At 39.7% G+C, this 17,898-nt stretch overlaps 1 protein-coding gene across 1 annotated transcript; it reads right to left on the bottom strand.

Annotated features, from left to right (window-relative positions):
* Positions 1 to 11,160: 11,160 nt before the first annotated feature.
* On the bottom strand, positions 11,161 to 15,783 carry cdkn1bb (cyclin dependent kinase inhibitor 1Bb). Its single transcript, XM_088922864.1, has 3 exons — positions 14,650 to 15,783; positions 13,969 to 14,097; positions 11,161 to 12,432 (listed from the first exon to the last, which is right to left on the bottom strand). The coding sequence occupies exons 1-2, from the start codon at positions 15,116 to 15,118 to the stop codon at positions 13,979 to 13,981; spliced, it is 588 nt and encodes a 195-aa protein (XP_088778990.1). The 5' UTR covers positions 15,119 to 15,783; the 3' UTR covers positions 11,161 to 12,432; positions 13,969 to 13,978.
* Positions 15,784 to 17,898: the final 2,115 nt, after the last annotated feature.

Here is a 17,898-nt window from a genome sequence, read left to right as displayed (position 1 = left end):
TTCCTATATCGTGCGAGCCCGAGACCTGTAATCGCCTGGCTCCGTTATGGTTTTAAGTTTCTGTTCCTGTTCCCGTTCCCCCTGCCGGTTCCGACCCGGTTCCTGTTTTTAACCTGTCTGTTCTCGGATGGACCGCCTGGTTTTGGACTTTGCCTGTTATTTGGATTCCCCGTCTGGATTGTTTGCAGAGGTAAACTCACCCCCCTGGACACCTGCGCACTTTGGACACCCCCCCGTATTCATTCCCGAGTTCCTGCATGGCCTTTGAGTGTTTCTCACGCAACCCCGGATTGTGTCGTCCGCATAGGGTCCTGAAAGAACTGTTCGTTACAGGCAACATGGAGCCTATCCTGGAAGTGTAAAGTGCAAGCTAGACCTACACCCTTCATGTCCATAGAAGGACACAAAGAGAGATTTTGGAGACACCAGTTATTCTAGTCATTATGTTTTAGGAAGGTGGGAGGAAACTGTAGGAAACCAGACTCGACAGAACGTGCACAAAGAACGTGTCCCCGGCTAAAAATCGAACCTAGAACATAAGAGCTGTGAGGCAGTCCTGCTGTGCCAGCCCTCAAATAATTCAGATTATGTTGAATAAATGTGAAATAAGAACCTCTGAAATCTTCACTGCTTTTTCATGCTATAATGAGGTCTGGCAAGGAACCCCAAGAAGGTTAGCAAGCTCTTCCGTGGTAAGAAATCCGGCACATGCAAAAGAAAAAAAAACAACATGAGTTGAAGAGAAAATCCATTTTTTTAATCTCCGTGCATTAACTTGGCAATTGCGGACGGGTTTTTTTTATTGATATTTTTTCACCATTACATCTGGCTTCCTGCAGCACACAGCTCGATCAATCATCAAAACCCCAAAACAGGCATTCCTAATAACAAGAACAAAAAGCAGTTAATTCTCTCAAGATGAGGAACCTTTCCCTCTGCCAGTCAGTGCTGGGAAATGAAAATTAGAATTTTAAAGACAAGTTTCAATATGAACCTGGCAGATATTTTTTTTCCCCCCATTAGTAGCTAAATTCACTTGTGCACACAAGTAGGCAGCAATTCAAAGATAATGCCAACAACTGCTTGACAGCTTTTACATACCCAGAAACAAAACCTGATACACCATGTAAATAAAAGGATTGAAGCACTTACTTCACCATGTGCCTTCAATTAAGAAAACATTTAAGCTTTTGCATGGATCTTGAATTGGGAGGGGTAAAACCATTCTGGAAATCATTTTCAGTTTCTTTTTTATAAGGATTATTTTAAAATACAAACAGAAACGAATCCACGCTACAAACATTTCTGCAAGGAACCCGAATGCAGGATATAATAACTACATGGAGGTGTGCAGCATCAGAGAGTTCCAGGACTTCATGTTTATCTAACACACTTAATTTGTTTAAAATCACATTATGTGGCAACATGCTGGGAACATCCTCAATGGTCTTTCTTTTCCTGTAGGCAAACTGCCCACTCCTCGGCAAAAGAATTAAATGGACAATTGCCCACAGTTTGTCCTCAGGGAAAATCATACCCTATATGTCTCTTTGAGGAAATGAGGGCACCAATTTTCCCTGTGGCCAAACTGGGCACATTGCCCATCTTATTCATGTACAATGGAGTGGGCCATTTGCCTGCAGTTTGCCCACAAGGAAAATAAAGGACCAAAGTCTTCTTTCAGAATAATGTCAAGTGAAGAAAGCATGTTGGGCACTATTGTTAAACATGGGAAAATTCAGACAGATTCATTCTTGTCTTGCATTTGGCGCTGTGACTGAGTTTTTTGTGTCGCGCAAATCTCACAACACAGGGTAGTGGAGTGGAAGATATTGAAAATCACCCTGAAAACAGAGATCAGAAACAGCTGAGAGAAAATCATTTGACCCACCATGTTACTGTGCAATTTGATCCTTAGTGCTCAAGCACTGGGCAAGCAGTACTGGATTAGATTCAAAATAATCTCTATCATACTCCCCCACCCACTAAAATGTTCTTTTAAAACCTTCTGCTTGAATACTCTAACTTCTGTGAAACATCAGAAGATTTTTATCATATCAAGTAAAATTTAAATTTGACTGTTCTTGAGATACAGAGACCAAGGCACTTCTCAGTCTTTTCGATCCCAAGCATTGTAACAGTCTACATGAATGTGGTATGAACCAAGGTGTTTCTCAAGAGTCTGTGAGCAGTGTTTCCAGACAGCAGAAGATGTTCTTAGACATTAAAGGAGTAAAGGTCATCTACAGCCAATCAAAGTAACTAATAACACCTATATAGTATGACCCTTAAAACAACAAACTCATCAAACAAATGCTGTGCAGATAGGACAGCACCTTATAACAATATCCGAGAATCCTGTTTCAGTACTGCTAGGCTGAGCAGTCAACACCTGGCTGCCGGGTCAGCTTCTAGTAAAGAAACAAGGTAGACACCTTCTGAAGCATTTTCAGACATGTAAGGATTGATAAAACAGTGGAAGCAGTAGAATCATTAGGCTCCTACTGTGAAATAATCTGTGATGCCCAGGGATGAGCAAAATTCTAAAAACTATTTCAAAGATTTGTCACTGGTTGATCATTTGACTTGTTTAGTGATGGAAAATTAAGTTTTCATTTTCTTACAAACGCATCTTATGTGAAACTGCACATGCCAGCCCAGTGAATGGAGGGTACTACAGGGCACTGCTCCCTTGTGTAAGACAAAAGGTAGTAGTTCTATCTCATGTATAATGACATACTGTACTAAACGAGAGTTCTTTGAAAAGTAATTACTGTACTTATGTCACGTTTCCAGGTACAAAATGCACTCTACATCAGTATCGACAGTTATAGTAGCATATTAGAAGCTGTACTTGTGTTGCAATTAAAAAACAACACATCATATGACACATCATATAGAGAAAGAAACCTGACATATCGCACATGGAATTTAGGGACATCGGCTTCACCACTGCTGTCATGCCATTTCCAGTAACTCATGTGACGCTGGAGTCATGTCAGGAATGCAAGTTGTTGGTCTTGTAATACCATTGAAAAGCAAAATGATGATAAAATTCCATAAACACTTCCTCTATGGGGCTTGATTGTTTTAATTCCTTATCACTTCATGAATACCAGTTATACCGTACCAGTGGATAGCTATAAATAAGTAGAACGCATCAAAAGCAGGCCTTTGAGGGAGGCAAAGATGAAGAACATTTCTGGTACACTAACCTTTTGAACTTTCTTTCAGGAGAACAGCACATGATTTTATCAGTCACAGTTCTATGCTTGAGGTTACAAAACTTAAAGTAGCCTTTTCGGCAACATACCGTATAATAAAAAAAAATCTCTTTTTAAAAACACTGACTTTTAAATAGCTCTTTGTTAGCCGAACGCTACCTGCAAATTCAGGGTCCCCAATTTTTTATTTTCCCAATTTGTGTGGCTGCTTTGATGAATATCCATTTACCCACAGACTTGATGGCAAGCTATGCTCCCTATGACGAAGCTAGAAATTAAATAGAAATAGAACTTTATTACTTAAGCTGCAGTGATGGTGCTCTTCATTTGGAGTTCGCTTGCCTTCACTGAGAAAACAGCCCAAAAAAATAAGCTTTAGAGTCACCTGGTTCTTCCTGCATCAATAGACCTTTAATTCCAGTTATACAGTACACTCTCTCGGAAGAGACAAAATTCCAGATACAGATACTCTGTTGTAACTGTTCAGTGTTTTTAGGGATGTGTTGCGTGCACTAAGCCCTCTGATGTTATGTCATGTCTTATCAAGATGGAATATTATCCAGGTTAATTACTCATTGAATAAGAGGAGATATGGCAAAGGTAAAAGATGGGAAAATTATCTAAATAGCAGTATCTGAGCAAAAACCAATGGTACAGTGCTCTAACCTTGCCTCGGTCACCCATTTGGCACATGAAGGAGATTCTGAACACCACAAGAGATATTAATATACTCTAATGGATTTCAATGACACCTAAAATAACTAATGAGCCATATGGCCTCCTCTACCTTGTTTCTTTACTAGTAGCTTGTTTTTTTTGCAAAAATCCCTTGAGAATGTTTCTTAAGCAACCACCGCACATCAGCTGGTACACTCAGCTACCCAGACATGGCGTTGAAGCCATCTTCTTTCAAAAAGCAGCTGGATGAGACCGTTTTGCTACTAGTTAAAGAAAGAGCAAGATGGCTCAAAGGCCTCCTCTGATTTGTCATCTTTCTTATGTCCTGGTAGCCCTTTTCATACTCGCACACAACTCCTGCAAAGATGTGCCACTCATCCTCGGCCTTAAATGAGTTTGCACATAATTTCCATTTTGTATCCTATGAGATTTTTTTTTTAACCCGAAGTAAGTATTTTGGTTTAAAGAGTTTACTGTACAGCCTCTCATTCAAATACCCACAAAGCTGGTTCTCTTTGTTTTTTGTACACTTGGTTTGCAAATGTAGCCAGAAGCACTACACAGCTCATGCACACTCACGCATGAAAACAGTATACAGTATAACCCTAAACCAATCTCTACACGCACATGGACATTTTTTGTATAAAAGCCAAAAAACAATATATTGCTTTTAATTAATTTCTTAAAGTGTTAGAAACCACAGGACCTAGAATTCTGAGATAATTCCTAAAAACTACATACAATATAAATGTGTGCTTAAACAGACTGTGAACATAGTTTCTCCAACCCTTGTGGTTTTACTATAATTAACACATTCTTATGAGATTACATTCAGGACACCGACTATATGTGGACAAATAATTGCTTTGCAGGTGAATTCCTTCATATTTTTCCCATACAGTATTTTCTGCATGAAGCGATAGTGGCCAGTCATAGAGTGGTAGCAATTAACACTTCCTAAATCTTCAAAGAAAACTCTGTTGTAATCTCCACTGACTTAGCTGCACAGAGTGTGTACTATGTCCAAAACAGTTTTTCTGAAAGACAATTAAAACAGCCGTTACCAAAGTATTCAACCCTTTTTTTCCCCACCTCCCATGTTTCAGTCTCCCCAAGCACCTGTGGAGAATCTCTTAATGGGCAGCTGAGAGGAAGACTCAGCTCACCACTATGTCATGAATTTGAATCAGAGAAGAGTCTCACATCTGAAATATGATACAGAAGGTAAATTATTTAATACAATCTAAGGAGGCTCGAACTAACCAGGCTAATCTTTTTGCATCATCCACTGCAGTAAAATAACAGATGAGAGAGTTGTGAGAGAAAAAAAAGAGAGAGATGGATTAACTTGCCCTGATCTGCCATACACTCCCAGATGTTGAGCTTGCCTCCCCCTTGATTTTCGGCTGCCTGCAGATGCTCCTTCAATTTAAAATTCTTCTGCCAGCTTTTATTATCGCCATCATTCTCCATTCTGCGCCAAAACTGGTTTACACTCATCTGCTCACAGGACAAGGTTAAAAAAAGGCTTTATCTGTGCTGGACTTGTCATTGTTTAGGAAAAGCTTAATTCCAATTAGTTCTTGCCATAGCCAAAACATACTTTTTTTGCCCATTTTCATCCTGAATAATTGATACCTAAAAGTGTCTAAATATTTAACAAATAAGAGCAATTCACTTTTTTTTTGTTGTAATTTTCACATCCATCCATTGATCCGCATTCCTAACCACTTCATCGATTTAGGGTCACAGGGAGGCTGGGAGCCTATCCTGGCAAGCAACGGGCACAAGGAAGGTTATACCCTGGACAGTTCACCACAGGGCAGACAGACACAAACACACACGCTCACACTAAGGCCAGTTGTCCCAGAAGCCCATTCACCTACAGTACCTGTATGCCTCAAGACTGTGGGAGGAAAACCATGCGAACACAGAGAACTTACAAACTTCATGCAGATAACACCCCAGGAACTGAACCGAGATCTCTAACAGGTGAGGCAGCAATGCTAACCACTGCACTACTGTGCCGCCCACATTTATAATCAATGCCAATCAAAAAAGATGTAGTTCTGCATAAACTGCTTGTTATATTAATTCTGTTACTCATAAATTAACTTAAACAGAGAACTCAACAGGGGGACTTTATTCAAGTATTCAAAACCCTCAGAGTCAAACAAAAACCAGATGACACGAGCAGAAATTAAGAGAACATGATTTAAGACTGAAAATAGAGGCGCTGCATTTTTAACAATCACTTGGTAATTTTGAAAACAGAGCAAGACAAAATGCCAAATACAAAAAATAAGCATGGTAAAATGAGGAAAGGGGGGGAAATTAAAAAGTGCTAAAGAAAAGAAAAGGCATCTGTCTTTTCCCACTGCTTGCTCTAACTGACAGGTCTGTAATGTTTGCAAAGAGCCACAGTCTGGTAGGTGTTATAGGTGCTGTTGCCTTAAATGATCAATAACCATAAATCGGGAAAGCATGTTAACTCATCATAATTAAGTCATTGATTAATCCAAACCAGAAGACACCGAGACATTCCAGAACACTGAACAGGACAAAAGAGTTATTTATATATCTTTACTTTTTCCAGTTGCATTTAACATCCTCTGTCTCCACACAACCTAACAAAATAGATTTTATGGCTGCAGTCAGACCCACAAACAACAGAGGCACTTTTATACACAAAGGGTTGTGGGAGTCTGGAACAAGCTGCCCAACTATGTTGTTAAAAAAATTCCTTCCAATGAAGTATTGGATCAATCGGATACCAGCTCTAAAGGCATCCACTAGTTTGTAATGTTTCTTATGCCCATATGTTTTTACTCCAAACATCAACTAATAACTGGGATAAGTACTGTATCTCCAAGAACAGACTATTAGAATGTTCAAATACCATAGCCTAAGAAATATATAAACTACAAGTATTTTAAACTAACAACCATTCACAGTACATGGTGTCTTTCATATGGGGGTGGAGACCTGTGTCAGTGTAGGATGGCTGTAAAGGAATAAGTAAAGGTTAATTCCACACTGAAGCAGAAAGAAACACAACGTTTTGGCTTTTGAGCCTTCTGCAGGGGGTCTTTAATATTGCTTGCCCATAGACTACTTTGCATTTCTGCGACACAGCTGAAGCCTGTTTCAATCGTCCATTTTATTTGAACTGTGACAGTGCTGTTCTTGTAGCACAGAAACGCTGTTCGTGCGATGGTGTAAAATAGGTACCAAAGTACAAATATAGGTGAATTCCAGTAAAAACAGTAGAAAGAATAAACAACGTTCAAGAATTACCTGAGAAAACACTGTATTTATTCTTTACATGTTTCATATTCCCATGGAATTAACTTCTACCTGTTCCGATGCACACAGATGGAGCTCTGCAATCGAACCCTTACAAAAGTACAATCAGCAGACAATCGAGCTTACATAAGTACAATAGGGTGTAATCTTTTACTGGACTGACAAAGCATGAAAGTAGGCTTGCAGAACTAAGTGAATGCCTGTAGGTGGAACATTATTTCATGCCAAGGTAGCCTGCAACATTAATGCTCTAGAGCAGGGATGTCCAGTGTCGTTGAACAAGCGGCTGACCGAACTGCAGATTCTGCACCACCAGTGGGACAGTGCCAACTCAGGCCAGGCCGGATCAGAAACTGAGATGAGGGCTCAGCCTTTAAAACTGACAACGGAGACAAGGAGGGCTCTAGAGACCTTGTGGCTCGTGTGGGGGACTGTATGCATTGCAACTTAATACAGCATCAGATAAGCTCTGCCATCCAGATCCTGCCGCCTTACAAACAACTAGCATTAAGTGAACAGCAGGCAGATGTTAGAGCACGCGTTTAAAGAAGGAACAGCAGAGCCCTCTAAAACTGAACAGGGCACTAAGGTATTGTATGGACTACAAAGAGCAATAAGGCGACTTAGAAAGGTCTCCTACTACCGCCTCAGATTGATGAGGCACTGGACCACTTCCCTGGCTCTTGGTGGTTCAGTTGCCTCCATTTGAGACGCAGGTACTGTGGGGATAAATGTGCACCACAGGCCCGCCGAAAAACGGCCTTTTAATGAGGGAGACAAGTGTGGCAGTTAGGGACTATGCATTGCTCGCACCACCTTCAAATGGCTTATGGAGAGAGTTTTAAGTTGTTTTCCCCTTTAAGGCTGCAGGATCTACCCTGGTGACATAAAGAGACACACAAGCATTCTTTTAATTGAAGTAGTACCCAATTTACTTTGTCATCAGGGCTTCACCATTAAGGATGGTGGGCCTCCAGTTCCCTAAGAAGTGCCACCTCACTTCCTTCAGCATGAAACTAACTTCCTGCGGGGTGTACTGTAGTAGGACCAGAAGAGTTAGGAGCTAGCACTACGTGCCTTCACATTATTTCTGTTTGGGAAACTGTGTGAAATGGGGCACTTTGTTCCTGTACTTTCTGTTTAACTATGCTTCTGGAAACCTAGGGCACACACCATGAGCAAACCACCTTCTAGTAACGGTAGTGATTTCTGTCTCTCCTCACAGCCCGCATTTAAAGCTTGCAACATTCATAACGTAGACTGAGATGTAGATCAGTTCCTTTCAGGGTTTTTATTTCTAAAACAAAACTGGAAGACATCAGAAAGAAACCTTCAGAGACAAGGCTGCTATGGAGCGTGGATTAGTTTATAAATCCTAGTAAACAAAATCTATATATTATAGTTTAAATGCTTTAGAAATTAGATCGTCCTTCATCACAGTGACATTTTGGAAACTGTGTTGCGTGGCAACTTAGGTACCGCTGCCTGTACTTACCTGTGGTTTCAGTTACTGTACATTCCCGATCTTCTTTGCATTAAGTCGGCAACATGCCGTATACAGTATGTGCACTGAGTCTCTCGTAGTCGTGGCATCAGAAGCTAATTCGTTTTTACGCGCCCCTTAATTCCACTACAGTACATTATTTCGCAGCGTGAGGAATGTGAAAGGCACATTCGTTAAGCAGGGCATGGGTTTCACTGTCAGGTCCCGATCTTTCCCCAAATGCAATGCAATCTTGTTTCGATATCATTACAACCGTTCTCAGATCGTTTTGCTTTTGTTTTAAAAAGGCTGTAACGTGATTTTTCCACCTGGGATTGCTACATAACGTGTCCCACTGGTGACTTAACTTTAGGATACTAAAGCTCTTGGTCTTACTGAAAAGCGAATACCGAATTTAATACCCAGACTGCAACCACACCTATGATTTAATGTTGCAGGCATCAGCAAAAAAAAAAAATTCAAACCATACACGGGCACCAATAGCGTGGAGGATCACTAATTTGGGTTGTGCCGAGCTGTGAGAACACTCTGTTCTTCTACTAGTAAACTGCGTTAACGTTAACAACTACGTTGTGGAGTTTATATTATGTCAATGGCCGTTTAGAGTGGTGTGCTTTTCTCAATGCTGGTCTGATTGGATGAACTAAGCGTCAATTTCCTTGTTTTTCCCTTTTCATAAAGGGACTTCCCCCTGTTTTTTTCATATATTATTTAACCTGATTTTTTTAAAAAAGTGCCTTCCGAGCTCCTGTCGTACTTATGTCACTTTTATCATCGACAGAAAATAAAGTCGCTGACTGGTTTTTGAAAGGAGGAGAAAGGAAATTTGAGGAAGTGAATATTATGCACGACTTTTAGGGTGTTATCATTTTGTTCTCAAAACGTTTTTAGGGTGTTATCATTCTGTTTCTCAATATGCCGTCTTATAATTATTATTATAATTAAGTGTTTTGTAGGTAAATGTTTCGCTTTAAAAAAATAACGATCTACTTAAAGGTAATATATAGAACTTACGGTATTGTGCGACGTAGGCGCATTTATAAAGTACCGTGTGTGTTCACATGTGTTCATAAACGTAGCGTTCTCATAATGCAATTATTCTGATCACATAATGTAAACTACATGTCGTTCTGTGCATCGATCTATCGGTAGCAAGTTGTGTCCCACTCCCCTGCGGTGTTTTTGGTGCTATCTAAAATTGGAAAAACTCCCATTTCGAGTGTGCCCTGCGATCTTCAGTTAAAAAAAAAACCGAAACGTAAGAGAGAACTGGCTCGGGGGTTTTAGATAACTTAATACAATAATTGATACACACCGTTTCTTTTATTGCTTAATACTTTGGATAATAAAAAAACAACCATAAAACACACCACGCCTTTACATTTAAGATTTAATCTTGCTTGACAATAGATTCATGTTAATTGTTAAAATCTTTAAACGTTTTGGCTCACATGGTGGTTCTATAGTGAAGTAATGATAAAAGATCCGGCAACCGGAGAATTTCCACACCAGGTGGTGGATCTAGCCTAGCAATTCGTCCATCAGTTGCAGGACTAGTTACAACAAATCGCCGTCATTATTACCTTTTTGTCCAGCAAAGATGACCGGATGTGAAATGGTTAACGAAACGCCATGGTCCCTAGAATTCTAGCCTCAAATTATTTTGCATTCGTAGGCCCCGTACCGTAAAAGAGATTGTGCACATTAGGAATCGTGTTCTGAGAATGTGCACTCGGATAAATGGATTTTGGGGGGGGGGGGGGTCGTGTTTATTTTGAACTTGTTGAAACTCCGACTCACCTGTGCATCTTTGTTGCGCTTCTGCCCCCAAAATGGTTGTAACAGTATTTGCTATTTGGATCTTTGTTCAGAGCTGTGCAATGATGCGGAGTGCTACAGTACACCATCCCTGAACTTAAACTTTTCCTTTTTCATAAAAAAAATCACAATCGCTTTCTCCCAAATGTTTGTTTTATATGACCTGTAGACAATATTTATGTTTTTCACACTGATCGCATCTAAGTTGCCCTTACAAGAGATGCGTTTACAATTTGCATCTCCATGTTCACACCTAGCATACCAGGTGAAACATACTGGCATCTCTCTCGTTTCTTGGCTAGGAGTTTAGTATATTAAAATTAACAATACAATCATCTATATTAAACAGGGCCGCTGTACTGCAACACACTTAAAAATATCTTAAATTCAGTTCGTAGTAAATGAAATGTTAACCTAATAAGGGATTAGACATCAACAAATTAATAATAGGCCAATAAATGGAATGTTCAATGCTTTCCATTTTTAAAAGATGTTATTTTAAAGCAAATACGTAAGGTTGTTTCATTAATTGCAACATGGAAGGTAAAAATAATGAAATTGCTCTCCCCAGAAAGCACTTTTTTCATTTTTAATGGACTGCAATATTTTATAAACACACATTACAAAAAATAGATATACCAAATCTTTTAATCTGGCTCAGTCTGCAACCTTACATGATTTTTTTTAAATCAGGGAAAAAAAAAACAACACAAAAAATGGAACAAAAAAGCAAAATGAACAAATTCCTTATCTTACTAGAAAAAAAAAAGCTTTTACAGAAATGCACAATAAATGTCACTTTGGATAACCATAGACAAAACCCATTCTTCTAAATTATATAAAAATCTTAACATAAATAAGTTAGTATAATTTCTCAGTGTTTTTACAACATTATGTACACAGGTACACTTCAAAAGTTTTACATTTTACAAATACACAGGCAATGTAGTTTCTGGTTCATGAAGGCATGAAATGCTTCTTCTAATGAACACAGTGCCCTGCTACACGCTACATGTAAGAAGTTCCAACAAATTAAATAGATTTAGGCATGACTGAAAAACATTTCAAATGACAAAAGGAAAAGTCCAGATTATACGCCATTACTGCTGTTACAGCAAAATTAGTTACCAGTAGGCCATGCCAACACAATGTCTTTAAAAAAAAAATAAAATATGGCACTTCACTACAAAACCTTGTATATTACCGGCTTTATAACTGGATGAAATTTCGAACAGAAAGTTTTAATTGCTGCACACTCAACCCTATCCTTCAGGTAAACGGTACAACGTGTTTACACTGGATGATGACTGCAAAAATCACAATACACATTTTAAAACAACTTACTACACCAATCAGGTGTAGAGGACATCACATGAACACTGCAAACAGGGTTTTTTTTTTTAAAAGCCACGCATAATGGCTTTACAGGGGGTTGGTGACAATGATGTGGAAATCCAGACTCTTGTCTGCCAGTTTGTAATAACTTGAGAACTACTGAAAAACACAAACTTCAAAAACGACAGCATTTTGGAAACATTATGAAAAACTACACCTCAAATCTTCAAGTCAAACAAAATTCACTCGTTTCGTATAAAGGAAATTTGTATTTGCAACAATAATAAAACTTTTTTATGTGCTACATATGATGAGAAAAAATATATATACACAGGTAGTAAAAAATGAGCAAAAAGAGACGCCTAATTGCACACTGCTACATTGACTGCTGTAGAGGCAGTTTTTTCTTGAGTGCCAGAACTTTAGTGTTTACATATATATTTTATATATATTCAGTGCTTGTACAGTAATCTCCATCACTTGGAGAATTAACGATATGTATTTTTCTCAGCTCCTCTTCATCAAGCACTGATGTATTCGATGAACAAGGGAAATACATCTTCAGCTCTGAAAAGAGAAAACACGATATTCAGCATCATGACATGTTAGCACCCAACTGAAAAATAGTCTTTCAATCTTTGTAAGCAATCCTCTAACACAGTGCTCTGGAGTTTAAAGCCACTCTGAATAAAATCACAGAAGGATCCAAAATACTGATCTGTGTATCACTTTGGAACACAAGTCTGTATTACAGTTTCCTTTTAATAAAAACTGCCCACAAAAGGAGGCTACTAAATTAAATCAAATCCCTACCTTAGGGTACTATCCCCCAAAACTTTTAAAAAATCAAATCTTCCAACTGGGGAACTTTTTATAAAACAAATTTGCAATCTAATCCAATTGCATTTCACATGAAACTTATTGCAAAGCAATTAGCTGTGCACACTGTTTTGCCTCAAACAATAAAAAAAAATCTGTTTATCACAGCCTTTAAAAATCACTTAAAAATAAGTGCCTGGAACAAAAAAAAATAACAGTTGTATCTCCCAAAAAGCACTATTATGTTTATTTGACATCTCTACTTTCTTGGCAAACCAGTTGGCGCCATGATTTATAACCTCTGAAGGTCCACAAGTACGCACCCAGATGCAATGTGAATACTTTCATAGTACCTTAGTGGCAAACCTTACTTTGCAAGCACGCACGGAGTGGTCTGTAAGCGAAAGTGCTCGCTGCCGTTCTCAGATTGGAACAGGTACAGAAGCAAGAAAACTGGGCCAACCCCTTCACCAGTCAAAGCCTCTCTTGCTGACGTGTTACTACTGTTGTTCAGTGCAGGCACTTGTTTACAGATACGAGGGGAGCTCACTCTCGGAGGGCAACAGTGCTCTTGAGTTAACACGTCAGATCTGTTTGCTTTTAACCCCTTCTTACACGTTTGCGTCTGTGTTACAAATTATCGTGAGCTGAAATGTCTCCAGCGTCCCCACCCCCCCCCACCCCGGCCATCCTTTCTGAATGGATGATATAAAAGCGGCGCAGCAAATTTTAACCCGCTCCCACCCACACCGAGAACACACGAAGCCCCCCACTGTTTCTCCACCAACAAAATCAAAAACCATACTTAAATTGAACGCCCTTCGTGTAAAGTTTCCTATAGCGAATGCCTGCCTTAAAGTTTCTGGCCTGTTCTTCTTCAAGATGAGACTCGCACAGCACTAAAAACCCCGAGATAAATTTAAATTCGACTGCACCTGCTGTGTATTAACCATTCCCCGAAAACTACGAAAAACATTTTTTTGGGGGGGAAAAAACAGCCCCGTAACAGTTTTAAAGGCATATTTCAAATGTATCAATTTTAACTACAAACTGTACTACAGCACTGTTGTTTTGCGACGGCCGACGAGAAACATATATAATTAATATTGCACTGATGAAATAAACCATAACGTCCTGACGAATCGGAGACAACACGACTATATTTTCCAGAAAATGACAGTTCAGGGAAACATAAAGCTTTTTTTCAAGCGGCGCGGTAGTGAGTTACGTATGCGAATACGTTTATAATTTTTTTTACAAAACATTAAAATGACGAGAAGGTACCTTAAAATCTTCACTTCTGTTGCCTGGGGTTGGATTTACTGGGCGTTTGTTCCTCTGACCTCGTTACAGAAGGGCTCAGGGCAACTTCATCCACGGTAGTATTGGCCCTTTTATTTTGCGACGAGTCCGCTACAAAAAGGAAATACAAAATTCACGATTAACATTTCTTATTTTTACAGAACTCTTTGAGAGGCGTGCAGGCGGTATTTTGGTCCGCCGTCTCAAAATTGGACGCCCGCACGCCACCGCAGGATTTGCATGCCGTAGTAAAAAAGCCTTTCAAAAACAGCAAGGGGGGGGGGGATGTGGTGGTGTCACAACTACGTGTGCATTTAAACCTCCAAAAATGAATAACAAAATACAAAAAACAGCCGGACATGCGATACGTGCCTGCGCTCCTATCGCCCCGAAACGCACAAATCTAACTCGCCTCTCGGAAACACTTCGACGCGGCTCTTATTAGCGCGACATCAAATAAGATACAAGACAAAAACAAAAGAAAGCGCTGCACCCCCTCGAATGCACGCAACGCCTTTTTTTTAAAAAAAAAAACTTAAAATCTGGGCTTTTTCGAAACCGTGAGATCGGCGACCCAAAATAAATGCACCCCATATATATATATATTTTGCCGTTGTGGTGGTTGTTTGCTTGTTTTCTCGTAAACGTGAAGCCGATCTCTACCATGGCTTGCCGATCTTTTCCTCTGCGTAGTGCGCTGGTCCCTGCAATCCGTTTGACTTGCCGGTTTCTCCGCACTGTCCCCGGAAAGTCTGTCCCCAGGGCTTTCGTGACACGCAGTCCCCCCACAGCTGTGATTCCCATTAAGATCCAAACTGATATTCCCAGACGGACAGATGCCCTTCGACGCCCGTGGCGGCTTCGTGTAGAATCGCGGTACCTCCGTATCCTCCACAATTTCCCACACGTATCTCCCAGGCGAAAGGGGCTTGTGATTCGCGAAATCGAAGTTGTATGTCGCCTTGGACGCCTCTTCCATCTCCTGCAAGTGTCCCTTTAAATCTCTCCTTAACTCTTCGTGATCCACCAGCCCGAAGAGGTTTCTGCAAGCCGACGGCTTGGGGTGATCCGACGGTCTCGCATCCATCCTTTCCAACGTCGGGCTACCATTTGAAAGACGGACATTTGACATTTTTTTTCCCTCTCTCTCCACGCCAGGGGGGAAAAAAAAACAAAACAAGAAGAGTAAATGAATATATATATATAATTCTGTTTGCCTCCTTCAAATCGATCCGACACGAACGCCAAATATTATTGCAAGCAACAACGCCAGCTCAGGCATGCCGTGCGTAATGCCGCGATCTGAAAAAGACGTGCGAAAACCGTAACGCGAGCAAAAGTAATCTCCGCAGACCATCAAAACAAAGTGCAGTTGCAAAAGCCACTCCTGTCAATTTAGTCTTGTAGTAAGACGGGGGAAAAAAAAAACAGACAAGCCTTTTCAGTACCCAATATGGCGATTGAAGGGAGGCTGACTGAGGAAAAAAAATGATTGACACCGAGATCTACTTAAACAGAGAAGGAGATTCATTGGTTAAAGCAAAGCGAGCCGCCCACGTTTCTTAAGGTGAGCACCACTGTTTTTCGTTTCTACGCTCTGTGCAGCTTCGTATCATTAAAAACAAACCCCAAATGCATCGGAATCTCTTGTTCATTTGGAGAAATTCCTCCGCGGCGAGCTTTAAATCTGCACATTTCTGATCGGCCAAGCTTTGTTAGGGCTGCTTTGTTTTGGCGGAAGTAGGAGTTGTAGCCGGAGGAAGCAAGGTCGCTTCCAGATACCAACAACATTAATACAGGGGGGGGAAAAAGGCAATATCTCCCACCGACCTACAGTACTCTGGAGACGTGAAAGAATAAATGACCATAATCTCAAGCCGTTTTTTTCTCATGACTTGGCATTAGCAAAGGCTTATAGGTGTTAAACGTGAATAAATTCCGCCGGCGCGGACTGTCTCTTACGTTGCATTTGTTGCAAAACAAGGCGCCCGAAAGGCGATTGGAAACGGGTGGTTGGGGCTAACTCTCCTAGTCCACCTTAATGCGTTTTGTTGCTTTTGAAAACTGGGGGCTGCGTGTCTGCAGCAACCTTGCTGTGATCTAAAGTGTTTTGTTTACGTATAAGCAAGTCACTCCCCGAGCGGAGAGAGTGATACAGGCGAAGAAATAGTAACCACGAAACGAAAAAAAAAGGTATAGAGAGGGTTGAGCGCCATCATACTATGGGTTGGGTAGACGGGGCAGTTATTAGTAGGCTGTTAGCTTGACGGACACATTTTAGGGTCGATTTAAAGGGGTACGGCTGTACTGTAGTAATGCAATGTTTATGGTGCCGTGCCAATGTAGGATGCGGTGGAAATGATCATTTTTACTTTTACTTTATCTATTAGTCCACTACGCGCTTGACGAAAACCTTGCTCAATAAATGATTTGGCGGAGTCACGTTTTCCGTAGCAAGTAAAAACCTATCTCGGGCAATGCAATAATTGAACATGATTAATTGTGCTGTTTTGTGTAATAAAATTGACTTTTTATTGACAATTTAAAAATTGACTTTTCAAACCTGTTACTGAGTTTATCACGGCAGCAAACAACACGTTGTTCCGTTTTACCATATGAGTAAATAATGAGCTTCATTAAGAACTTGGCGCTCATAAAGAATTTGGTTCCCCTGTTAAAAGATCCCTGGGATAAGAAATGCACTATATTCAGAGAATGGTCTACTATCACTCTTTAAAACTACCGTGTTCTAACACTTATTCCCACAACTAAAAAAATAAATAAATGTAGTAAAAATGTATTTGGAAAAGGGAAAAAAAACATTGCAAAGACTTCAGGAAGGTCAAAGGTCTAGAATTAGGAACAAATGTTTCTAATTTCGAATCTGTTTTGCGTGTTGAATGTTAGAGTGATTTGGTTTCTGTTCTTATTTCTGTTTCATGCTTATTTAGATTATGTACCATGATAATTAAATACTGCTGTTACAAGTTTATTATGTCACCTACATATTTTTTTATTGCAGTGATACTAACTTCTGGCCCTGTTGACTTGAGGTCTGTCACGTTTAAAGAGTGGATGATGGTAGCAATTTAAAGCTATGTCAGTAAGTAATTGACCTTAGGAGTACAGGTTCAAATAAAATGAAGAGACCTTTTGGCACGTGTTTATAAATTTACATTTAGAACATGTTTTATGTCATGTTGCAGTTGTGATGTCTTTTCAAGGGTATATTCCAGAATACAGAAAAAAAACTGATTATGGGATTAATTTAAAGCTTTTAACACACCAAATAATGAAACAGTTAAAATGTTATATCTGTTTTGGAGCTTTAAGAATGTGGTGTGAGACCGTGATGTAAAGTAACCACATTTTTCTATCTGTTAGAAGTATCAAGAGTGTGTAGGCACATCACTTGATAAAACTTTGTGTAGGTGGATTTAAATATATTGAGATTGTAGCACCAGCTCTTGTTAATAGGTGGTATTCCAGTTTTACCAGAATTTACAAAATTGTGGACATATTTTACACCCAAATAAATGTTTTTGTTCTTACTTTAAAACTGCAGGACCTGCTGCACATCCAGTTATATGAAAAATATATTTGTACATTTTACCATTTAACAAGAATCTGGCCTTCAGTATCGTTCAGTTCAAAAGGTCAATGTCGCTGGCACAGGAAATGGAACAATGATTCAGTCGTGTGCAAATGCATTGTTAGTTTGAGAGCTAGGGATAGGGTTAACTTTAGGACAGTTGTTTTAGTTACAGATTAGTGGTGCCAATAATGAGCATTAATGTACTGTAGCTACAGTGCTGCATCAAAAACTACTGATACTACTGAACAGCAGTAATTCACAGTGGGGGAATATTACATAAGGGTACAACAGAAAATTAGAATCTAGCTTAATGAAAT

This window comes from Atractosteus spatula, chromosome 8 (genome assembly GCF_055471065.1).
Source record: "Atractosteus spatula isolate fAtrSpa1 chromosome 8, fAtrSpa1.hap1, whole genome shotgun sequence".
NCBI classification, from domain to species: domain Eukaryota; kingdom Metazoa; phylum Chordata; class Actinopteri; order Semionotiformes; family Lepisosteidae; genus Atractosteus; species Atractosteus spatula.
This window is presented reverse-complemented; position numbering and strand designations above follow the sequence as displayed.